A 25,105-nucleotide genomic window follows, 5' to 3' on the forward strand; every position below is an offset into this window, starting at 1 on the left:
GAGACCATCCAACAAAAACCAGAAAATCTTAACAAAGCACTAACGAGCATCAAGGATTAAGTAATACATGTATTGATAGATTAGCCACAAAACACACCTTCAAGTAACTCAATGGTTTGACTGGCTGAGTGGGCTGACTGCATGTAGACCCTTGGAATGTTTTGAGGATTAAATGAGACAGTATCAGTGAAAGTGTTTTGTAAAGCGCTATGAAAATCCTAGTTGTTATTAAGGAACCTCGTCTGTATGATTGATCAATAATTTGCTCTGCTGTTACACAGGCTTGCCTTAGTGAAAAGAACAGCCCAGAAATCACAGAAGTAAGCATCCTGACATTACTATACAGTAATGACAAACAATAATATTTTCCTGGAGGCTCCCTGTGTCTTCACTGAAATTCTCCAGCATAAAGATGGTCACACCCACCTCATCCACTGACGGGTAAAGGGCAAAGAGCTCGGCCTGCCGATTGGTCCTCCGGGCCTCCTCATTCTGCTTCTCAAAGTCCTCGGCACTCACTTGTTGCACGAGGTTTTTCAGCCGCAAATCAGGCTGCAGGCTGCGGAGGTCAAAGTCACAGGCAGTGATGGGGCCTTTCCCAGATACATCGCACAGCACGTTCAAGTGGCAGGGGCCTGCCTGTGAAAAAAGACGTGTCTTGGTGAGAGAGATCGTGGGTCTAAAATGAGAACTAAAGGGTCTGGAATGTCTCAAGACTGCTCCAATGTGAGATTGCAGAGTTGGACCTCAAAGAATTTCTGACAAGAATCACATCATAGCTTCCTGGACTGGGTATCCTAAAATTAAATGTATCCTTCCTGCCTGGAAGCAGGTAATTAACTCATCAGATGTAGATACACCTGTTCTTGAGGAAAAGTTTGAAAACAGTTCTGTATTGCTGTTAGTTTGGGGCATGTTCTTTTCTGGAGATTGGGAGCCAAACCTCTTATGAACCCTACTCATGTCTTGTGCTCAACCAGAACAGAACTGGAATAAGGTGTTTAAAAAAAGCAGAGACTGGCCTGGGGAATAAAGGGACCTCATCCTAATCCCAACTCCAGAGCTTGGCTTTCAAAACTGGAAAATGAAACTATCTGTGAGAAGCCTTCCAAATTAAATTTTATATAAACTCCAAAGCTGAATAGTATGTTTCCAAAGACAGAGATGTGGGCATGGGAACACTCTCCTACAGGACTGTAGTAACAGTTACAGGAATAAACACCAGGAAAAAAAAAAAAAACGACTGTTTGCTATTCCAGCAGTATTCACTCAGCTGCAGTGTGTTTGAAAAAAACTGTCTTATTTCAGTCACAAAGTGGCCACTTCATTCCACTATAAATGTCCTGGAAATTGGGAAATGGATACCTAACTACAGACTTGGCAAAAAACATACAATCATAATCAAGAATATGTTGTAAGAATAATAGATGGATCTGTTATAAACACCTGTAAAATTTACAGTAAAATGTTATTCTCAAAGTACTATTACATGGACATACTACTGTACAATATCTCCATAATACATATTTTTGGTGACATCTGTCTACCTCATAAAAGTGTTACTCTCCTAGATCGTAAATTTTATCTAAACTGAATGTGTTAACAATAATCATGGTAATACTTTAATTATTAATACTTTTGTTCATCTCAAAATTTGTAAGATGCTTGGGAAACTGAATTGGATTTCCCAACACTCTTTAAAAGGATGTAAAGATGTAGACAGAGAGATAGATAGATAGCTACTGATGCCTTTATCTATCTTCAGAATTTATTCTAAGGCCACAACTGGACAAGTGAGCAAAGATGTGAGGACAAGAGTATCTCTGGAACTCTGTAATAACAAAATAATAGAAACAACCTAAATGCCCCCCTCAAAAAGAAACTTTTCAGGTTAAGAGATCTTGGAACTCTCATACAGTGGAACATTAGGCAGCTGTTAAAAAAACAGAAAAATGTGCTGCCATTGGAAGAGAAAGATGATCATAGTATATTGTCTTGTTAATAAAAAAGGAAATTATACAATATTGTATATAATATAATTTTTATGAAATATTATGTGTATCATGGATTCACATCATATATATATTTAACTTATGAAATTCAGGCATTTGGCCTCGCAATTCCACTCAATAAGGTGCATAAAAATGATTGAAAAGGGCTTCCCTGGTGGCGCAGCAGTTAAGAATCTGCCTGCCAATGCAGGGGACACAGGTTCGATCCCTGGTCCGGGAAGATCCCACATGTCGCGGAGCAACTAAGCCCGTGAGCCACAACTACTGAGCCCGCGTGCCACAACTACTGAAGCCCGCACGCCTAGAGCCTGTGCTCCACAACAAGAGAAGCCACTGCAATGAGAAGGCCGCGCACCGCAACGAAGAGTAGCTCCCGCTCACCGCAAATGGAGAAAGCCCGTGCGCAGCAACGAAGACCCAACACAGACAAAAATAAATAAATTTAAAACAAATGATCGAAAGGGAGGATGTTGCTGGACTGAGCCTCTCTCCATGATGAGTATTAGTCTGATACTTAAAACCACACCTCTCTTGTATAACTTGGCTCTGAAACCCAGCCGATGACTTGAGTGCTGTGTTAGTGTGCTGAAGAAATGAGTGTGCTTTATGGCTGCGCTGGACACTCACCTTTTGAATTTACCCTTTTCTGCTCTGCTCTGTGGTGCTGGGTCTGCAACTCAGCAAATCACATTTCTGCTTTGCTCCTTCTCCCTTTAGGTTCTGCCAACAGGGAGCACTCCAGGGAGACTGGATGGCTGGGGGAGGGAGAAGGGACTGACCCTTTCCTCTCTGCCTGCAGTTTCTCTCACCTTGGTTGTGGCCATTGGTCCTAGTCTTCTGTTTCTCTGGCACTTCCAGAACAGCCCTCATCTTACCTTCCTTGGAGGTATCAGCACCAACTGGGCAATTCCTTCTCCCAGGAGGTCTAAGTCCAGACTCCCAGCCCCTGTGAGGTCTCTCCTCTGACGACACCATTGACTAGGCTGCACCCCCTCCTCAGATATTTGAGTCCTAGCTCTGAGGCCCCTCTTCTGAGCTGCTAGGTTCTGATAACTCCAAGCTCCTCCCACTAGACCCATGGTTCTCAAACATGGTCCTGGGACCAGCAGTATCAGCAACTCCTGGGAAATGCTATTTAGAAATGCAAATTCTCGGGCTTTCCTGGTGGCGCAGTGGTTGAGAGTCCGCCTGCCGATGCAGGGGACACGGGTTCCTGCCCCGGTCTGGGAGGATCCCACATGCCGCAGAGCGGCTGGGCCCATGAGCCATGGCTGTTGAGGCTGCGCATCCGGAGCCTGTGCTCCGCAGCGGGAGAGGCCACAACAGTGAGAGGCCCATGTACCGAAAAAAAAAAAAAAAAAAAAAGAAATGCAAATTCTCAAGCCCCACTCCAGACCCAGTGAATCAGAAACTCTGGAGTGGGGCCCAGCCATCTGTGCTCCGACAAGCCCTTCAGGGGGTTCTGATGAAGCTTAGGTTTGAGAACCACTGCCATAGACCCCAGGCTTAGGGTGGCGCGCTGTTTCTTGTAGTTACAATTTCTGTATGACTTCAATTTTCCTTTTTGGTTCTCGCAGTCCTCCAAAATGTGTTTAACCATTTCCCTATGTTAAATTTCTTCTGTGGAAATACCTAGTGTTTCTTCTGTCTGACTGATACAAGGAACAATTTAGGTGGTCACCTACATGATGAAAGCTGAATTTAGTCAAAATTACCAATGAAAAACCCCTGAAATTTCCCACAGAGGACAGCATACAGATATCCCGTTCCTCAGTAAGCCCACCAGGTTCAGCACTGGAATTGATGGCGGATTCCTCTGCAGAGATAAGTAGTCAGCCTGACTGTAGTTTGAAAAATAGGTATTATTTAAAACCTCTAGTCATATTCAGCATGGCGAGATGCTTGTGTTATGAGGGCACCTGGAAGCTGAAAACTATACCGGTTTAGAAGAAGTCCTGTGAAAACTTGGACACATTTCTTCCTCTCTGTTTTATTTTTCTTACCTATAAAATGGACAGATTGGACCAGAGCACTGGTTTTTAGAATCTTTTTAAAATTGTGTCAAGTATATATGTAACATAAAATTTACCATTTCATCATTTTTTAATGTACAGCTCAGTAATGTTCATTGCATTCACACATTCACATTGTTGTGCAACCAGTCTCCAGAACTCTTTTCATTCTGTAAAACTGAAACTCTATACCCATTAAACTATAACTCCTCATTCCCACCCCTCCCCAGCCCCTGGCAACCACCGTTTTACCTTTATATATCTATGAATCTGACTACTCTAGGTACCTCATATAAATGGAATCATACAGTATTGGTTCTTTTGTAACTGGCTTATTTCACTCAGCATAATGTCTTCAAGGTTCATCCCCACGTTGTAGTATGTGTCAGAATTTCCCCCCTTTTTAAGGCTGAATAGTATTCTGTTGTATGTATATGCCACATTTAGTTTATCCATTCATCTGCCCATGGACACTGGGCTGTTTCCACCTTTTGGCTACTGTGAATAATGCTCTATGAACACAGGTGTATAGAGCACTGACTTTTAAACTGTAACTACTCTGTAATAGTAATAATAATAATAACAACAGCAGCAGCAGTAGCCAACTTTTATAGGGTGCAAAGTGTGAGCTGGCATTGTCTTAAATGCTTTACACACATTAACGCATTTAATACTCAAACAACTTCATGAGTTGGGTACTTTTATCATCCTTGTTTTCCAGGAGAGGAAACTGAAGCCCAGAGAGTTGAGTTATCCTGTCTGAGGTTATAGAGTTGGTATGTGATAGACAGTCTGCCTCAGTGTGGAGCTTCCAATCATGCTGCAGCCTGCCTTAGGCCTGGGGACACCTCTGAGTCTCTGCAGGAATCATTATAGGGATGGGCCCAATTCCCCCCCTCCCCAGTTAGAGCCCCTCCACTTTTATCTATTTTCATTTGAACACCAATGTCTATAGCTACAAACAAGTTTGAAAAAAAAATATCACTGACTCAAATGGTAGAATTCCTCCTATTCCAATATTCTATGAGTCTAGCCTTTTTATTAGTTTAAAAAAAGATCGACAGCATGCCATGGAAGAACGTCCAGTAACCTGGCAACCGTGTTTGTTGATAGGAAATACCTGAGAGCTGGGTTCACTGCACTCCAAGGTTTCTGACTCAAACATCTGTTTCTGAAGCGTCTTGTGAAAATCTTTTCGGGATCCAGTCTTTTTAAAGCCGCAAATCTCCGAACTTCCTTGGTTTCTTTCATTGTTGTTATTAAATAAGAGAGAGTGTGGAAGGAGGGAGAGGGAGAGAGAGAGAGAGGCAAAATCATTAGATTAAAATAAAAGTAATGGCTTAAGTGCAGACATGGTGCTGAAAGATCTTGTAAAGAGAGGACCATTTGTAATTCTTCACAGCTAATTATGCACCAGGCCTAACACAAGGCTCTGTTGTAATGACATACAAACTTGCCTCCTGGCTGGCTCATTATTAAAGGCAGGAGTGGCCTGGGAAAATGCCACTTCAGCGGTGCGGCCATTTCAGCTGTGGGGCATTTGGCTCCAAGCTGAAGCTAAACTATGACCCTAGTGTAAGAGGCTGGAATAAATCTAGCGAAGGGCAGACGCAGCGAATAAAGGTCGTTTGAAGATAAAAATAGAGGAAAACATTTAATCTCCAAATCAATGTTCTTAGTAATGAATAAAAAAGGCAGGACACGGCTAAGAAAAAATAGAAATAAATGATTTATGTACCGAAAGTCTTTGCTGCTATTCTCAGTCCCCACTCCATTAAACTTGTGTTTAAAAAATGTTGCAAATATTATATATCACTTATATGTAGACTCTAAAAAATAATTCAAATGAATCTATACAAAACAGAAACAGACTCACAGACATAGAAAACAAAGTTACGGTTACCAAAGCGGAAAGGGGGGGGTCATGAATTAGGAGTATGGGATTAACAGATACAAACTACTACACATAAAATAGATAAGCTTATTTTTGTGTATGGTGTTAGGGATAATTTCATTCTTTTACATGTAGCTGTCCAGTTTTCCCGGCACCACTTATTGAAGAGACTTTTTTCTCCATTGTATATCCTTGCCTCCTTTGTCATAGATTAGTTGACCATAGGTGCGTGGGTTTATCTCCGGGCTTTCTATCCTGTTCCATTGATCTATATTTCTGTTTTTGTGCCAGTACCATATTGTCTTGATTACTGTAGCTTTGCGGTATAGTCTGGAGTCAGGGAGTCTGATTCCTCCAGCTCCATTTTTTTCCCTCAAGGCTGCTTTAGCTATTCGGGGTCTTTTGTGTCTCCATACAAATTTTAAGATTTTTTGTTCTAGTTCTGTAAAAATTGCACTGGTAATTTGATAGGGATTGCATTGAATCTGCAGATTGCTTTGGGTAGTATAGTCATTGGGATTGACATATATACACTAATGTGTATAAAATAGATAACTAATAAGAACCTGCTGTATAAAAAATAAATCAAAAATTCAAAAAAAATAAAATAGATAAATAACAAGGATTTACTGTATAGCACAGGGAACTATACTTAATATCTTATAATAACCTATAATGGAAAATATTCTGAAAACATATATATATATATACACATATACATATATAACTGAATCCCTTTGCTATGCACTTGAAGCTAACACACTATTGTAAATCAACTATACTTCAATTTTAAGAAATGTGTTGCTATGGAAAGGGTTTAATATGATGTCTAGCACTGTCACTGGAGAAAGAAGTGAGACCATCACAAAAAAGGCAACAGATATACGCTGTCAAATAATAACTATAGAAACCAACATGTGTATTCCCCATTTTTATGACTCAAAGGCCTCCTGGAAAACATGCTGCAGACTCAACCACACAAACATGCACCTGTTTTGTTTGATTTCCCACACTATTAGGAAACCACTGAGCAAGCTGGTAAAGGGATGTGAAATGAGGTTAGGATTTATTAGGCAGATCAGATGGAAGACAAGTAAAGCCGGAAATGTAGGAGAGCTACTAGCAATGATCCAAATACAGTTTATAACTCTTTGGGAGGGGCGAAGTGCTGGGTTATGCACAGTGGCACAGAGCAAGTATTCAATACTAAGTAAAAGAGGCCAGGAAAAAAATAAAAAGATAACTGCATAATTCCATTGATATGACATTCTGGAAAAGGAAAAGCTCTAGAGACAGAAAAGAGATCAGTGGCTTGCCAGGGTCTGGGGGTAGAGAAAGGGGTTGACCACAAAGAGGCCTGGGGGAATTTGGGGGGTGGGTGGGGCGTGGAACCATTCTGTATCTTGATTGTAATAGTGGTTACACAACTGTATGCATTTGTCAAAACTCACAGAACTTCAGTCTAAAAAGAATGAATTATATGAATTATAATTACCTCCAAATCAATGGACAGTTTCGGATTATGCCTGGCATTAATTAGGATAGTATGTACATTTAATAGTCATTCAACATAAGGGCTGATACTTCGCTGCGGTTTATTATAGGATGGTGGTCTCACTGAAGCAGGAGTGAATGGATTTAAGTCCTGGCTCCACAGCTTACAAGCTGTGTGACTTAAGGCAAATGAGTCTACTTCTTTGTGCCTCAATTTCCTTATCAAGATAATAAGAATTAGAATAATACCTAGGTCATCAGTTCTACTGCATGCAACAAATAAATTCTCATATGTAAAATACTTATAAGATTTCTTGGCTTATGGCCATAATTCAGTAAATATCTGCCACTACTTAATAATGTTTATTAAACAGTATTAGAGAATATGGCTCAATTATATGCCAACTGTCCCTGTCAGTGGACAAATAATCCAAATTAGACCAATGAATAAGATATTATAAGCAAAGGAAAAATAAAAAAAGGTACAACTCAGTATTGTTGAAGATTTCTTTTAATGCAATGGTGCAGGATAGATTTCACATCTTAGGCACTAAAATGTATGTATTCATGGGATAAAGATAAGATTTGAAAAATCATAAGAATTATACCTTAGGGCTATTCTAGTTCCAATTCAACCTATGCAAAATATTCCTTTCAAGTGAAATAAGATTTTCTGAGGACTTCAGAAAATGCACTTATCTTAGTATGTCAGAGGAATGAACCCCAAACTCTATCTCATATATTTTAATGCGTCACAGGGGAAAAAACTACTTTCCTCTGGAAGACCATGCTTAATGAAGCCGCTTTGCTTTCTATGGATGTCTTTTTTTTTTTTTTATACAGCAGGTTCTTATTAGTTATCTATTTTATACATATTAGTGTATATATGTCAATCCCAACCTCCCAATTCATCCCACCACCACCACCATCCCCCCCACCTCTGCTTTCCCCCCTTGGTCTATGGACATGTCTTTGTCATCCATAACCATACTGTCAAACACTGATTTAGTTAGCTCTTTTATTCCTCAATTATCTCCTTGCTGATATTACATTTCTCTATAATACCTAGGAATAGTCTTTTATGTCCTTGCTATGTGTGATAATGGCTTTGAATCCCACTTAGGGGGCAGAGGAGTAGAGTAATGGCCACTTGTGTTCCCTCCCACTCTCATAATTCTATAGGACATGTGCCACTCAGATCCTATAATTGAGACTTTGAAATCAGACAAATAGTGCTGCTCATGCAGGATAGAGGAAAGTTTTAGATTTTAACTTAGTAGGGAAAGATTAAAACTACACAGAAGCACAAAGTACTGTTCTCCTTTTGGGAGAACTGTATTTTCCGACTTGAACTGTTTGCCTCTGTTACTTAGACTGGAAGATGCCTTGAATGAATTTCATTTTATCTTTTTCATGTCTATAGCACAAAGTTTTGTGTCCTTGCTCTAAAAATCATAGCACTTTCCCCTTCATGCCTTTTGCAAATGACCGTTAATCTAATGAATAGAACGGTGCCACGGCTGCTTGTTTATCTCATCTTATTTCCACATATTTTGACAATTTTGTATGTATTGCTGTTTCCTGGCATCCTTTGGGTGATGGTAAATACTATAAGCATTATTTTCTCTGTAATTTTCTTTAATGAACTAAAGAGAGAATAACTTAAGAATGTGTTTGGTGTCTTGGTGGAGAGTAAAACTCTGAAGTAATTAAACTTGTTGACATGCTATTTATTCTTGGTGTATTACCCATAGTGACAGTGAAACATTTCACGAGTGTTTTGAGCAGCACATAAAAGCCCTTAGACTTTGTCTTTCATCCTGGGTGATTAAGGTAATTCTGAAGGAAGGTCATGCTCAAGGAGAGCTGGGATATCAAGGAATGGGGTATCATCTGTTTTATTACTCCATATTTTACTCCCAGTGAACTGGTAAACAATTAAAATTCAAACACATCAGTGCATATAATTCAGTTACTCCCAAAACACCATAAAAATGTCTCCCTGATCAATAACTGCTTATTATGACATGCATTTGTTGCTCTGGCTGTCAAGGTGCTTAGCTATTTGCTTTCTGAAAGTATGGAAAGCAAGCCAGCCTCATCAGCCTATGCAGTGACAAAGAGCAATCCAGCTGTGGAAATCACTGTGCCACTCTTGACTTCTTACACGCAGACTCCCCATCCCCATAAATCCACTCCCACGGAAGCCCAATTCAAAGGCCAGCACTTGCACCGAGCCTTCCCTAACCTGGCCAGAAGTAACTGCCCCCTTCTCTGAATTTTCAAAGCATGTTGTTTGTATTTCTCTTAGAAGCTTTTATAATATTCTATGTTACAGTCTAATTACTTGTCTAAATTTTTATCTCCCCTGCTAAATATGTGCTCTCTCTCACTAGACTATGACTTTGCTGAGGACAGGGCCTCCTTTAGCGATAGGATTCCTGTGTATTCCTCTTTGCATCTTCTTTGGTGCCTTATTCTCAGGAGATATTTTCTAAACATTTGTTGAATGGGAGAACGAATGCAACTCTAACAAGCAAATATCTATATCGTTTTCCTCTCACATAAGTGTTCTCAAATCTGTCAGATCCAACACTGTCTTTCTCTGTAACAAATGTTTTATAATGCCACCTTTATAACCCATCAACTTTCTCATTTTTAGAAGTCAATAAAATGTCCCAGCTGTTATATAAATGAGAAATAAAAGAAACATAATACCTAAAATAGCATGTATGTAAATATGCAAATGCTTGGACACAACTACACCAGAGGACATAATGATGTCCCAGCTGTTTGCACCTGTAGGAAGATGTCTGCACCTGTAGGAAAATGTCCCAGCTGTTTGCACCTGTAGGAAGAATCGTTGTAAATATAACACCTACAAAAGCAGACTGCAACAGATGTGTTGTATGGGTGACTCAAACACCACAAAGCAGCACTGCTGTCAGTAATGTGATTTTCCAAAATGGGGGAAAACTCTTGTAGAGCTCTAATCAGCACAAAGTTTAACTTCCCCTATATTTACATGATAGTTGTTTTCCTGAAAAATTCAGTGCAAAAATATTTGTAAGATGGCATAGAGGCTTGGCTTAGATATTTACAGACTGGTGTTTCACCACCCTGAATGTCCAGCAGGACATTTGATAGTTGTGCTGAATGTTGAATTGGGGATGATCCTTCATTGTATGTGATGCCCCATGCATTGCAGGGTGTGAAATGCAGTAGCCCACGCCAGTCATTGAGACAATTAAAAACAGAAGCATTAATTACCCTCATTGAGAACCATTGCTACTAAGATATTAGAAAACTGGAATCCCCAAATCCAATCTAAACCATAGTTTTAGCAGAACATCTGGGAAAGGATATCCACCAAGACTTCCTGGAAGGGGTGAAATGCAGCAAGTTTAACCGGGACCACAGCATCATTCACGTGTTTAATTGTTTGGGGGGAGAATTCTACTAGTGGAAAATCCTAAAGTGAGCACTTTTCAGAGTTCTACTTTTGGTTTTGGTAGAAAGTAAATTTCTCATATAGAAATTATTATATAGTTTAGCAGAAACAGGGATGTTAGGAGATTTTAAATTCAACATATCTGCAAAATAAGGGTATCTAGATCTATAATACATGCACTGGTATTGCATCTAATGGTATTATCATTGATGATAATATAGCTATCATTTCTTGGACTGGTAATTGTCTTAGTGATTGTCTATGTGATTGTCTTAGTTGAGATTCCCTAGAAGCTGAGCCTGAGGCAGGGACTCAGGTGCATGTGATTTTTGATTGTGTGTTCTTGAAGAAAAGCCTGTAAGAGAGATAGGGAAGCAGAAGGAGTCAACTAAGGATGAGAGCTCAGATAAATTCTTGGCCTGATACACAGGGTGCTCTGGAAGGATCACATTGCAAAGTTGTCCCACTGTCCCACTCTGAGACAAGAGGTGGGACTATGGTACCCCTTGCACCAGTGCTATTGTGCCGGTCAGGCTCTGGTCACCACCACCAATCCAAAGTGGGAGGTTAAGGGGCTGGGAGGTAGAGCAAATTGCTCAAATGTCTCTGGGCACAATAGCTCCTACACTCATGGCAGCTGCAAGATAAACGCATGGGACAGTAAAGGGGACCCACTAACAGTCTTTATTACAATGCCAGGCGCCTAACATATATTATTTTCCTTTTATTTTGAAACAATCTCAAATTTACAGAAAACTTGCAAATATAGTACAAAGACCGTTCCCCCTCTCAAACTATTTGAGAGTAAGTTGCTGACCTAATTCTCCATTATCCCTGAATACTTCAGTGTGTAACTTCTACAAACAAGGACATTCTCCATGGTAATTAGTATTCAACCATCACATTCAGGAAATTAACACTGATACATTATTACCATCTAATCCTCTGACCCCTTTCAGCCTTCACCAAATGTCCCCCAAATGCCTTTTAGAGCAAAAGGATCTAGTCCAAAGTCATGCATTGCATTTATATGTCACATTTCTTTACTCTTATTCACTCTGGAACAGTTCCTCAGTGTTCCCTTGACTTTCATGACCTTAAGATTATAGGCCAGTTATTATTTAGGAAGTCCCTCCATTTGGGTTTGATTGTTGTAAATGCCCCATTCCTCATCAAGCTTTCAGTTTGATTTGTATCGATATGGATTCACAGTTTCCTATTTTATTCAACATATCTTAATCCATTGCTATTATTTATTTTGGCGCTATAATTATCCTCAATTCGACCAGTGTGAATCCCTTCAGCTGGCTCTTACAACTTTTTACATGTCCCCAGCAGTCACTGATCATATCCTGCTTTCTGCCACAAGATATTCAGGCTGATCTTATACTTTCCTTTCCTCAACCCTGGAATCAGTCATTTCTCCAAGAAGTTCTGATTCTTTTTAGTGGAAAATGGTTCTTAGAAGTCAAGATGTAGGTGTTGGGTGTGCTCATTGCTATTAAGGTGTTGCTCCTCCTATGTCTTCTCAGTGAACAGAGTTAGGTAGGGAGCGTATGTGTGTGTGTGTGTGTGTGCGTGTGCGTGTGTGTGTGTGTGTGTGTGTGTGTTTTGAAAGCCAGGAGTTCATGTTGATCCTTGCAATCCCAATCTGACGTCACAGTATCCATTCTAGTTTTCTTCCTTTCCATATTAACTTCCTTCTCAGATAGTGAAAAATCTAACACCTACTGTCCTTAATATACTTACTTACTTGATTAATCCCCTTAATGTAACCCTTGCTAACAGCACCCCTCCATGCCCACACATGTTGCCCTCCTTATATTCTGACTCTGACACCCTGCACCAGGCTTGCCCTCTGGCACGACATCTTCTTCAGTCTGCACTGACACTTAGTGCCAGGTCACCCTCCCACAAGGACATCCTTGTCCCTTGCCTGGGCTCTGACACCTCGTGGTAGGCTTCTCCCCCATGTAACACCCCCTCATTCTACTCAGAATGTCTGCTCTGTTATCACATGCCAGGCTGCCCCAGGCTCAGATACCCCCCTCACACCATGTAGGTTCTGCTTCTCCATGCCAGGCGGCCCTTCTAAACGTGTGTCCTCCTCAGCGTGTTTGGCCTTCCACTCCTCATTCTGGCCCTCTTCAGCTACTCCCCACCCTGAGTTATGGATGGCCAACTTGTTCTGATGGCTTCCACACTAAATTGTACAAGAAGGGAGAGGAAAGAAAGAGAAAAGGGTATAGGAAGGGGAAGAGGAAAAAGAAGAAGAGGAACATGTATTATTTTCCAGTCTTCGCAATAAGCCTTCAAAATGAGCAACATTTCCCCCCATTTCACACTTGAGGAAACGCTGGTTCAGAGAGATGAAGTCACTTGCCCAGGGTCTCACAGACATTACATAAGGAGCCAGCATCTGGACCCAAGTCTAGACTCTATCTACTCCATGACACTGCCTCTAAAGAGAACGCTCTCAAGATATGTTTGTCTTTGGACTGTCCCCAAATGGGTAACGGTAGTGTTTGAAGAAAAGGAACACAGTTCTCTGGAGAAGCAATAGGTTGTGTTTATTTCATGAGAAACAGTCTTTCTACCATTTGGCTACTTGCCCATCTCTCTCTTGTCTGCAAATAGGCTCCACAGGAGCATGGCTTTATTTGGCTCAGATGTGCGGGTCGGGTAGGGAGGCTGGGACTCTGGTAGCTGATGGCACTCAGCCAGCAGTCTCACTACCCACCCCATGGCGGTTTCTGACTTCTGTGGCTGGCACTGCTGAAATGAGTCATCTTTACATGCTTGCCAACCCTTGGCCTCTCCTCTCCAGCCAGCTTTACCCTTGCTGTCACAAGGTAGCTTTGCAACTTTCTGAGATTTCAAAATGGGGAAGTAGATGCTAAATCTAGAATGAGGAAGGGGAACACAGTTTGCTCTGGTTTCAAATCCACAGCCATGGAATACATTTAGTCTTAATGCTTTCCATCCCCCAGATCCTGAGGGTGACACAGATATACGGTTAGAGTATACATGTTGTGAGATGAACTTTTAACAGTATTCTGTAACTCATTTTTTTTTAAAATGCCCATTTGTTAGTGGCTTTGGGCGGTCTGGGTAAATGACTTCAGAAAACATTCTAACAAAACGGAGGACAAAAAAGAAAGCATCCGTTTGCATAAAATAGCAAAAGAACAATAACCAAATAAGTTTCATTTCTCCCAGATTTAAGTTTCTTTTGAGGAGAAAATCTGATATAAAAGTTTTCAGATATGGTGTATGAACTCTTTATCTTAAAATCTTAAAGCTGGGGGAAATGTCCTAGAATTCAGCTCATGTCTATGCCATACCCAATGGAGAAAGAGGCGTAGAGAGAAGTGACTTGAGGAAAATGGAAGCAGGCACATGGCTGTAACTGGCAAGGGGGGTGGGGATTCACTTGTAAGTAAACACTCTTGGAAATAAGTGCATTTTATGACACAAGGAAGAAAGCTAAAGACCAGAAATAGTTCTGGTCTCCAAGGCTACCACACATAAGGTCTTAAGCTAGGTTGTTTCTGGATTTTTATTCCTGTGGCCCACACCGGTTTCCTTATGAAGAAGTATGTGACACTGAACCTGTGACATCAACATCCTCTGGAGTGTACACATCCTAAGAAAGGCAAAGAGCAAGTGTGAATTTTGAGTTTTAATTCACTGTTTTCTTTCCATCTTAGAACAAATTAACGTTAGTTAATTCCTTTGGGAACTTTTCCCCTTAAAATTGGATTTCTCAGGAAAAACACTCACTAATTCAGTGTGTTGTCATTTAGGGTAGTGTAATCTTAGGAAGCAACTTAATGTTTGCCTATATTTTCCATTACTTTGAGTTGGGTGGGTTTTCTTGCCAGGACATTAGATCACATGAAGCTTTTTATTTGAATCCTTAGGGAAAGCCCCCTAAGGATTTTATACACTAGAAAAGCTTACCCATTTGGCATACACATACATGTTGCTTAACGAATATTGGTGAGAATAACTTTGAAGAAGCTAGCAAGTTTATGAATGCCCATGTGAGGCTCTCTCTCAAAGATCTCTGTTAGAAAGTAGAAAATAAATATTATAAGATAAAATGAAGCTTGGTCACACGTGGATCTACTTTTTTTTTTTACCACTATGATTTGCACACTTAGAGCAATTGGAACCAAAATCATTTTCGTAAATATTTTAAATAGTTATTTCTTCTGAGGAATTGTTCGAAAAGTTCCCCCCAAACTCTCCTATACTGTTGGTGGAAATATAAATTACTGCAGCCGCTATGAAAAACAGTATGGAGGTTCCTTAAAAAACTAAAAAAAGAACTACCATACAATCCAGCAATCCCATTCCTGGGCATATATCTGGACAAAACCATAACTCGAAAAGATACATGCACCTGTATGTTCATTACAGCACTATTTACAATAGACAAGACATGGAAGTAACCTAAACTTCCGTCTACAGATGAATGGATAAAGAAGATGTGGTATACACACACACACACACACACACACACACACACACAGTGGAGTATTATTCAGCCATAAAAAAGAATGAAGGGAATTCCCTGGTGGCGGAGTGGTTAAGAATCCGCCTGCCAATGCAGGGGACACTGGTTTGATCCCTTGCCCGGGAAGATCCCACATGCCGGAGAGCGACTAAGCCCGTGTGCCACAACTACTGAGCCTGCGCTCTAGAGCCCACAAGCCGCAACTACTGAGCATGCACGCCACAACTACTGAAGCCTGTGTGCTTAGAGCCCATGCTCCACAACAAGAGAAGCCACCACAATGAGAAGCCCCCACATTGCAACGAAGAGTAGCCCCTGCTCAACGCAACTAGAGAAAGCCCACGTGCAGCAACGAAGACCCAACACAGCCAAAAAAAAAAGAATAGAATGCCATTTGCAGCAACATGGATGGACCCAGAGGATTATCACACTAAGTGAAGTCAGACAGAGAAAGACAAATATCATATGACATTACCTACATGTGGAATCTAAAATGTGATACAAATGAACTTATTTACAGAAGAAACAGACTCACAGACATAGAAAACAAATTTATTGTTACCAAAGGGGAAGAGGGGGGTAGGGATAAATTAGAAGTTTGGGATTAGCAGATACAAACTACTATATACAAAATAGATAAACAACGAGGTCCTACTGTATTGCACAGCTAACTATACTCAATATCCTATAATAAACCATAATGGAAAAGAATATGAAAAAGAATACATATACACATTTTTTCACAATAAAGGCTGTTTATTCTCATTATTATTCCCTGGGGACACCCTCCCTGATGCCTCCAACCAAGTTAAACCATCTCATTAAAGACGTCTACAGCGCTGCGGGGTGCTCCCCTTCCAACTCTTATCTAGTGCTTTCTGCCCTCCTAGATCCTGAGCTCTGTAAAGGGCGCTGCCTCTGTCTTGTTCACAGCTGCATCCCCAGTGCCTAGGGCAGGCCAGACCCGTAGCTGATGCAAAACACATATTTGTTCCTCACTCCTTCCCTCAACAGGGCTGCCTCTGGCCAAGTACACAGAAGGGCGCAGCCCTGACTTTAGCCACCTCAATGAGTCTGGTGTCTTCCGCACAGAACAAAAACCAACTTCAGGGCTTGCCTGGTGGCGCAGTGCTTGAGAGTCCGCCTGCCGATGCAGGGGACGCGGGTTCGTGCCCTGGTCGGGGAAGATCCCACATGCCGTGGAGCGGCTAGGCCCGTGAGCCATGACCGCTGAGCCCGCGCGACCGGAGCCTGTGCTCCGCAACGGGAGAGGCCACAACAGTGAGAGGCCCGCGTACCGCAAAAAAAACAAAAAACAAGCTTACATTATTTAGCACATAAAATAACAAATTCAAAGGAGAGCTCATTAATTGCTAATTAACAACTGGTCAGCAACCACTATTGTGACTTTCTCCAACTTCCCGGCCTATGAAGACACAGAAAAAATGGAAACTCACCAAAACAGATAACTTAATGCCGAAGTCTAGACAGAATCTCTGTGGATCAGATGCAGCTGGAAAGAGAAGGATGTACCATACTTTGCCTCCCCAAAGGGCAATGCAGAGGAAAGCACTATGTACTTTCCTTCCTGTCAGTCCCCGAACAGTCAATGTCTATAATAGTCAGGAATCTAAATTCTCCTTCTTGTAGTGGCTTATCTATGAAGCCATTCACAGGTTCCACCTGGTTTTACTGAAATGAACTACCACCAGAACCACTACCTTCCTTGCCTTTCTCTTTCTACCATCACTCTGCAACCATATAGAAACAACTCATAGAAAACAACTAGCTGAATATGTATGTAGGGTTGGGAGATGAAGGGCACCTGGAAGAGTGTATTGGATTCTCCCCACAAATAAAATACTACGGATGCACGTGAGGGCAGAATGATCCTGGGAGGACTGTTCAATAGGAATTATAGCCTTTATGTTAGAGTATCAGATTTAGAGTACCAAAAGGTCAAACAGTGGGGTTGGAAAAGGTGCTTCCTCAGTTGAACACTAGTCAAAGCTTGCCAGAAACTGAAAACGAGTTTCGACGTTGCACACATCTACCTGTCCATTAGCTAATTTCTGGGAAACAAGCTGGTCCGTTACCCAAGTGCGCAGATAACGGGGCCAATGACAATCCCCATCCTCAGTATGTTGCCAAACATAAAGTTAAAACAGACATTGCTTTGTTTTGTGAAAATAAAAAGATACAAAACTTGCACAGAATAAATATATGAAAAACCACTGTTCCTACAGAAGAGATAAAAACAAATGGAGACACATGAGGGAACGGAAGCAATAATCAAAGTGGCTAATGGTCTAGTTTAACATTTTAATCCTAAATTCCTAGTAAATAATACTAGGTTTATGGATTAAATTTTAAGCATGACAGCAAAACTATAAATCATAAGGAAAACTGTCAATACAGATTTTACTAATAAATAATTTTGAATGTTAAAAAACTATAAACAAATTTAAAAGACAAAGAGTATCCTGGGTAAGGAATTTGTATTATATGACATACAAAGGGTTAATATCCTTACCGAATGAAAGCAGCCCTAAAGATAAACAAGACCAGACAACTACAGTAATAGAGATGCACAAATTTAATGAATAAGCAGAGCACCAAGGAAAACTTACAAATGGACGATAAATTTATGGAAAAAAAGATACCAAATTGAAACAAAGAAAATGCAAATAAAAGACAGCCATTTTACAAATAAAATTGGAAATTTATTAAAAGATAACATCCAATATTCTTGAGGATTCACGCATATCTTGCTAATAATCTTTCTGCTATATTATTCCCAAATCCTTAAATTTGTGCATACACTTAAACACACAGAAACTCCTCTTGTAGGAATTTATTCCAAACGGAAAAAAACCATAACTATACACAAGAATGTTGCTATACTGGGTATAACACTGAAAAACAGGGGATCATCTAAGCATTAAAATTGTTTAAATAAATTTTTGTATAAATACATTATACAACCATTAAAAATTGTCTTGAGGAATAATATTTAATAGCAAAGAGATAGTTACCACTTAGTGTGAAGACTGAAAAAGCATGCTGCCAAACAGTATCAAAATCGGACTTAATTTTTATGCAAATATATACAAAGAAATATGATTCAAAGGCAACACATCAAATGTTAATGGTGGTTATGTGTCTATAGTGAAATGGAGTGATTTTTGTTTTCTCTTTTTGGTTCGCTATGATCTCCAAAATTTTTACAATGAGTATTCTAAAAAGAGTCCTTTAAGTTTGTTCAAGATAGAGAAAAAAAATTCCAATGGAAATTGCCATGAAGAATGAAAAAGTGCAGTGTCCCGAATAGAAAATAAAAACCAAGTGTAGTAAAATGGACCTTTCTATTTATTGCCCCGTCTCAGATTTCTTTCAAGCCTTCATATCCAGAAAGTACCTCTAATTATAACATTTAAAAGCATGAGAACAACTTGTTCTGAAATCTTCTATTTATTACCAGCAAAGTATAATCTTATTTGACTGCCCGGCAAACTTGGTTTTCTATTCGTTAGAACAGATGATGGATTAGCGTCTAACTTTCTCTTAATTACTTTATACAAGTGAAGCTTTCTCCTTCTCAGTTACTGAAAATAGTATGCATACTGACATTACTCCAAAACACATCACCACAAATTCAATGGTACCCTTCCAGGAGCTGGATAAAACCCAACCTCCAAAGTCTTCCATCATTTATCCCACAGAACGGTAATTCTTACTGGAGTATAGGAGAGGTGAGGATATCAGAATTTCAAACTACTTGTGTGTTGTCACAGGTTCTCTGATGTTTCTCTAGTGGGGTGTGCCCCTGATTGCAGACTCTCCCCAGACAGCTCCCCAACATGTACACACATACAGGTTGCGAATTCCAGTGTGGGTAGATGCTTCTCATTAGAGGGTACTCTCCAGGTCATTGGCATGGAGACAAAAAGCTCAGGACAATGTCATAGAACATTTAATTAACCCAGGAGAGAAGGGCCTTTTTGACTAGAAGGCAAGCAAGTAATTTATTTCTTGGTCATAAATTTAAATGTGCCCTTTGAATCTGAGGCCAAATTTCCATTCATTAATCCCCACCCCCACCCCCCAGGAATTCATCAGAATAGAAATAAAAGGGCTCTATTCTTTGTGTTTAAAATGTAACTTTCTCCTTCAGTAGGTGAATGGATGAACAAACTGTAGTAAATCCATGCAGTGGAATATTATTCAGCGAAGAAAGAAATGAGCTATCAAGCCACAAAAACACACAGAGAAAGAAGGCAAAACTATGAACACAGTAAAAAGATAAGTGGTTGCCAGGGAGGGAGGACCAGAGGGCACAGAGGGGATTTTTAGGGCAGTGAAACTATTCGGTATGACACTCCAGTGGTAGATAAACGTCATTTTACATTTGTCAAAACCACAGAATGTAAACACAAAAAATAAGCCCTACTGTAAACTATGGACTTTAGTTAATAATAATGGATTGGGCTTTCCTGGTGGTGCAGTGGTTGAGAGTCCGCCTGCTGATGCAGGGGACACGGGTTCGTGCCCTGGTCCGGGAAGATCCCACATGCTGCGGAGCGGCTGGGCCCGTGAGCCATGGCCGCTGAGCCTGCGCGTCCGGAGCCTGTGCTCCGCAACGGGAGAGGCCACAACAGTGAGAGGCCCGCGTACCGCAAAAAAAAAAAAATAATAATAATAATAATGGATCAACACTGGCTCATCAATTGTACCAAATATTCCACACTTAAGTAAGACTCATCCAAGGAAGGATAAATTAGTCAGAGAAAGCTGCACGGGAAAAAAAAGAAATTTGATATGATCTTTTATCCACGGGTAGGATTGGGTAGACAGATGAAAGAAGGGAGAGCATGCCCAGAGGGGAGACAGCAAGAGCAAAGGTGTGGAGGGAGGACTGAGTCAGTCATGTGGTGCAACAGTGAGGAAGAGACGCAGGCTCAGAGAAAGGAAGGGGCTCCAGGAGTTAAGGGAAATACGTTTTAATAGATAGAGTTGGGCCAGATTATTAAAGCCCTTGAAAGGCAAGCAGGTGGTGTTTATATTTGATATAGTAGGAAATAGAGAGCCTTAGAAGGTGTTTGAGCAGGAGAGTGATACAAGATACACTCAATGCTCATTATCCATGGATTTTGCATTTGCAAATTTGCCTACTTGCTAAAATTTATTTGGAATCCCCAAAATCAATATTCATGGTCATTCAAGGACATAAAAACCTCACACACACCAAAAAACCCAATACATTAATAATAGGGGGAAATGTGTGTGGGAGGTAGTATATGAGAACGCTCAGTACTTCTTTCTAATCAATTTTCTTGTAAGCCTAAACTGTTCTAAAAAAAGTTTATTAATTTTTTTTTAAAAAGTTATAAAAAGGTAACGATATAAAGTAAGTATATACGTAAAGAGGGAAAAAAATGAACTTACTTCCGATTCACAATTAGCCACTCCCGAATATAGGTCTGAACGCAGTCCCTGACGTGAGGGTCCAGTTCAACCCTAATGAGGTGGAAAACAACATTAAAAAGTTATTACCAGGTAAACACAACAAAGCAATCCTTTATCATAACCAAGGACAGCAGGATGATTTCAAATCCGTATCAACTGAGAATGGGAAGGGCACTGTTATCCAATCCTCTCAAGTGTCTGAAGTATTCCTGAGGCAGTAACATTTTTCCTTTGATGAGACAAACGTTGGCATTTTATGCTTTGTGGGTTTTCTTTATTACATAGAATCGTATTAGATTATTATCTATCCCTGAAGGCATTCTGACACAAGACAGGTAGAACTAGCTGTAATCACATACAAAACAAGAAGAATAAGTATAAATACCAGTCTCTTCTGGGGTAATCTGGGCATATTTTTTGCTCATGTGTAACCTTGTCAGGACATGCATGTTGTCCTTTTTGAAAGCCATGAAGAAGAGGAGTTGTACTTTGAGGAGCTGGCAGGCCCTGGCTTTGGTTGGTGATTATTAATTCGGGCAGCTCTTGTCTACTGCATAGAGTGTGTCATGAGAGAAACTCTTAGAGTGCTTCGGAGTCTGGAAATTTAGAAATCACTACTTCCCCACAGTAGCAAAGGTTATTTTTGTTTGTTTGTTTGTTTTGGGTTTTTTTGCTGTTCTCCCAAATGTGTTGGTACTACAGATAAATAGGTCTAAGTGCTCTAAGTTTTAATTTTCTGGTTTGTAGAAAGAGGGTAAGAACAGTACCCACCCTGTGGACTGGCTGTTAGTTTTAGATGGAATACTGTAGAAGTCAGACATGTGGTCCCTGGGCCCTGACTACTCAAATCCCAGCCCCATTCCTTATGAGACCTTGGGCCAGTCACTCAACCCTTCTGTGCCTCAGTTTCCTCACTGTAAGTGGGGATAGTAATCGTGCAGTGCTCCCTTGGAGAGCTGTGATGAAGATGAAGTCAGTGTGTGAAGTGCTTAGAAAAGCGTCTGGCACATAATAAGACCTACGTGTGATAGTTCACACTTGTGTGCCATTCATTCTGCACTAGGCACTGATGCAATCCCTCTACAGGTATGAATTCAGTTAATGTCAATCAGCTCCATAGAACAGACGCTATTACTATTTTCATTTTGCAGAGGGATGAGATGAAAAGATCTTTCTCAAAGACACTCAGCAAGTGGAAGAGCAGGGAAATGACCCTAGGCCACTCGCCTGGGAGCGCAGGTTTACACCCACTGCACTATCACAGCTCAATATCATGTTCTCGGATAGGCACTGGGGTTCAACAGGAGTCAGCTGTCGTTTACTCTGATGATGATGATACTTTCCTGGGCTTCAATTATACACAAGACTTTTGGGCAACGATTGAAATAGTAGAGGGTATTTGAAAGCCATCAGACAGATAACGTGTTAGTTATCAATTCTGGTGACGAGGCAATATTATGCTCAAAAATTGATGTTAAGGGCTTCCCTGGTGGCACAGTGGTTGAGAGTCCGCCTGCTGATGCAGGGGACACGGGTTCATGCCCCGATCCAGGAGGATCCCACATGTTGCGGAGCGGCTGGGCCCGTGAGCCATGGCCGCTGAGCCTGTGCGTCTGGACCCTGTGCTCCGCAACGGGAGAGGCCACAACAGTGAGAGGCCCGCGTATCGCAAAAAACAAAAAAAACCTGATGTTAAGAAAAAAATTACCTCTTCTATCAAATTTCAAAAAAAAAATCAAAATCCTCCTACCTGTAAACTTACTGTAAGTATTTTTTTTTTTTTTTTTTTTGCGGTACGCGGGCCTCTCACTGTTGTGGCCTCTCCCATTGCCGAGCACAGGCTCCGGACACACAGGCTCAGGGCCATGACTCACGGGCCCAGCCGCTCCGTGGCATGTGGGATCTTCCCGGACCGGGGCACGAACCCATGTCCCCTGCATCGGCAGGCGGACTCTCAACCACTGTGCGCCCAGGGAAGCCCTATTTTAAGTATTTTAAACAGGATTTTTCAAGATTCTGATCTCATTTGAAGACAATTAACCATATATTTTACACAAAGAAATTAAATTATTCTCTACCAAAGGTAACAATGATAGATGTTACCTATATGAAAGTCACATCTGAATAAATGGACTGACGACAGGGAAAAATGTTTCCCAAGAATCACCATGATCTTGTTTTCTGGGGAGTGAGTATCTTCAAAATGTTAGAGCAGAGCATACGGTCAGCTCTTCTATATGAATGAGAACTGTCTAAACAAAGAGCGAAGGGTCAAATAATACCCTATCACTGTCATCTAACCTTCTTAAACTGTGATGAAATAAAATAGAACTGGAATATCCCCGAATAATGAGGGCAGGGGCTGTGTTTCATGATCTCATTTCCAGGACTTTTTGGGGAAGAGGAGAAGGTTGAAAATCTCAGGAGGATGTGAATCTTTGGTTTTGAAGATGAATGCAAATAAAAGTTCATCCTAAACCTCCAAAGAGACATTACTTGTTACACTATGGAAATAACAGGAGTTTCATCTAAATATAATTCCATCATTTGATACTGAGGGCTAATGCTGACACCTGTAAACACATCGATTAACCCACTGTAGAAACTCAACCCTAAGCAGCTATTCACATATTCACACTACAGAGCTTTCCCCATTGTTTTTCCACTTGACAAGACTTGCTTCACAAGAAAGAACTTTGCCTTATTCATCTTTTTATCCCAGTTCTCAGCACATAGTAGATGCTCAAGAAATGTGGATCGGACTTACTTTTGTGACTTGATCCAGTCTCATATATGGAAAGAATTAAAATGCTCCTGAACGGAGGCATTTCAATGATTATTATTTTTACAAATGGAAAAACTGAGGCCTCCTGAGGTCACATGACTCGCCCACAGTCACTGAGCTGACCGGGCAGTCTGGGTCCAGAGCCTGCACTCTTCACCTCTTCTTAAGCAGTCGATTTTGTTCCACTGCAGCCCTTTAACTGGCTTAGTCCCCACATGGCTTTTCAAAGCCTCTGGTCAAACCAGTTCAAAATCTATCTACATGTAGGTGACAGTGCCACAGTAGTCATCCTGCACATCTTGATAGATCTGAGTCATGTCACTTGTAAGAGAAGTCCAGAATTAGGGCATCTCTCCCTGACCAAGAACAGGCATGATCATCATAATCCCATCCACATTTTAAGAAAGCAATTTACCCTTCCTCCGGCAAAGAGGGCTGCAAAGTTCGACATTCCTTCGGCGTGAACACCACGTCCAAGTCATCTTCGGAGAAGTCTCCCAGCTCTTGGGCAAGCTCCACATCCAGGCTGTTCAGGTGTGTCATCAGAAGTCCTTCAAAGTCCACTGGCTCCACCGGGTCATAAAACTGAGGCTGGGGGCAGGGAAAGGAAAAAGAGGTTCCCACACGGCTTAGGGTAAAAGCACTAAGGCGACAGGAGATGTGTGCCCTGTCCTCCCTCTCCTCCCAGTAAGTGCTTCGCTCCTCATGTACAACTAAGTGGGGCTGTCTTTAGAGAAGCTGTCAAACACAGAAGTGGTGATATGCAAAGGAAAAGAAACACAGCATGGAAAGTCAAGTCAGAACACAGTGAGTAATTAAAATCACACCCCAAGGTAGAATTTTTCTCTGCTTAATTGCATGTGTGTGTGTGTGTGTGTGTGTGTGTGTGTGTGTGTGTGTGTGTGTGTGTGTGTGTGTGTGTGTGTGTGTGTGTGTGTGTGTGTGTGTGTGTGTGTGTGTGTGTGTGTGTGTGTGTGTGTGTGTGTGTGTGTGTGTGTGTGTGTGTGTGTGGTATGCGGGCCTCTCACTGTTGTGGCCTCTCCCGTTGCGGAGCACAGGCTCCAGACGCGCAGGCCCAGCGGCCATGGCTCACGGGCCCAGTTGCTCCGCGGCATGTGGGATCTTCCCGGACCAGGGCACGAACCCATGTCCCCTGCATCGGCAGGCGGACTCTCAACCACTGCACCACCGGGGAAGCCCTAATTGCATCTTGATGAGGATTCCTGAGAAGATCCAAAATGAGATCACTAGGCCTTGCTGCATTTTTATAATTTCTCACGCAAAAGCTCTCTGAGGCCACGTTTACCCAAATACAGTGAAGCGGCGAATCAGAGGCAATTTTCTAGAGATTCAGGCAAACTCGACAGTCCTTCCGTCTGAGTATTTAGGTACAGTGCTTTCTTTGGCCTGAGTTATCCTATACATTGATTTTTGAAGGCACTTCATTCGTAATCACAGCCCACAGTGAA

General features: G+C 41.2%; 1 protein-coding gene across 2 annotated transcripts in view; it reads right to left on the reverse strand.

Annotated features, from left to right (window-relative positions):
* The window catches only part of DOCK8 (dedicator of cytokinesis 8), a 220,828-nt gene that overhangs the window by 131,486 nt on the left and 64,237 nt on the right, over positions 1-25,105 (reverse strand). For both annotated transcript variants that reach the window (XM_019934742.3, XM_019934743.3), the window contains 4 exons: positions 24,052-24,227; positions 20,831-20,902; positions 5,145-5,268; positions 427-639 (listed from right to left, as the gene is read on the reverse strand). In XM_019934742.3, the coding sequence (XP_019790301.1) occupies positions 427-639; positions 5,145-5,268; positions 20,831-20,902; positions 24,052-24,227 (585 nt within the window). The remainder of the gene's footprint in view (positions 1-426; positions 640-5,144; positions 5,269-20,830; positions 20,903-24,051; positions 24,228-25,105) is intronic.

This window comes from Tursiops truncatus, chromosome 6 (genome assembly GCF_011762595.2).
Source record: "Tursiops truncatus isolate mTurTru1 chromosome 6, mTurTru1.mat.Y, whole genome shotgun sequence".
NCBI lineage: Eukaryota > Metazoa > Chordata > Mammalia > Artiodactyla > Delphinidae > Tursiops > Tursiops truncatus.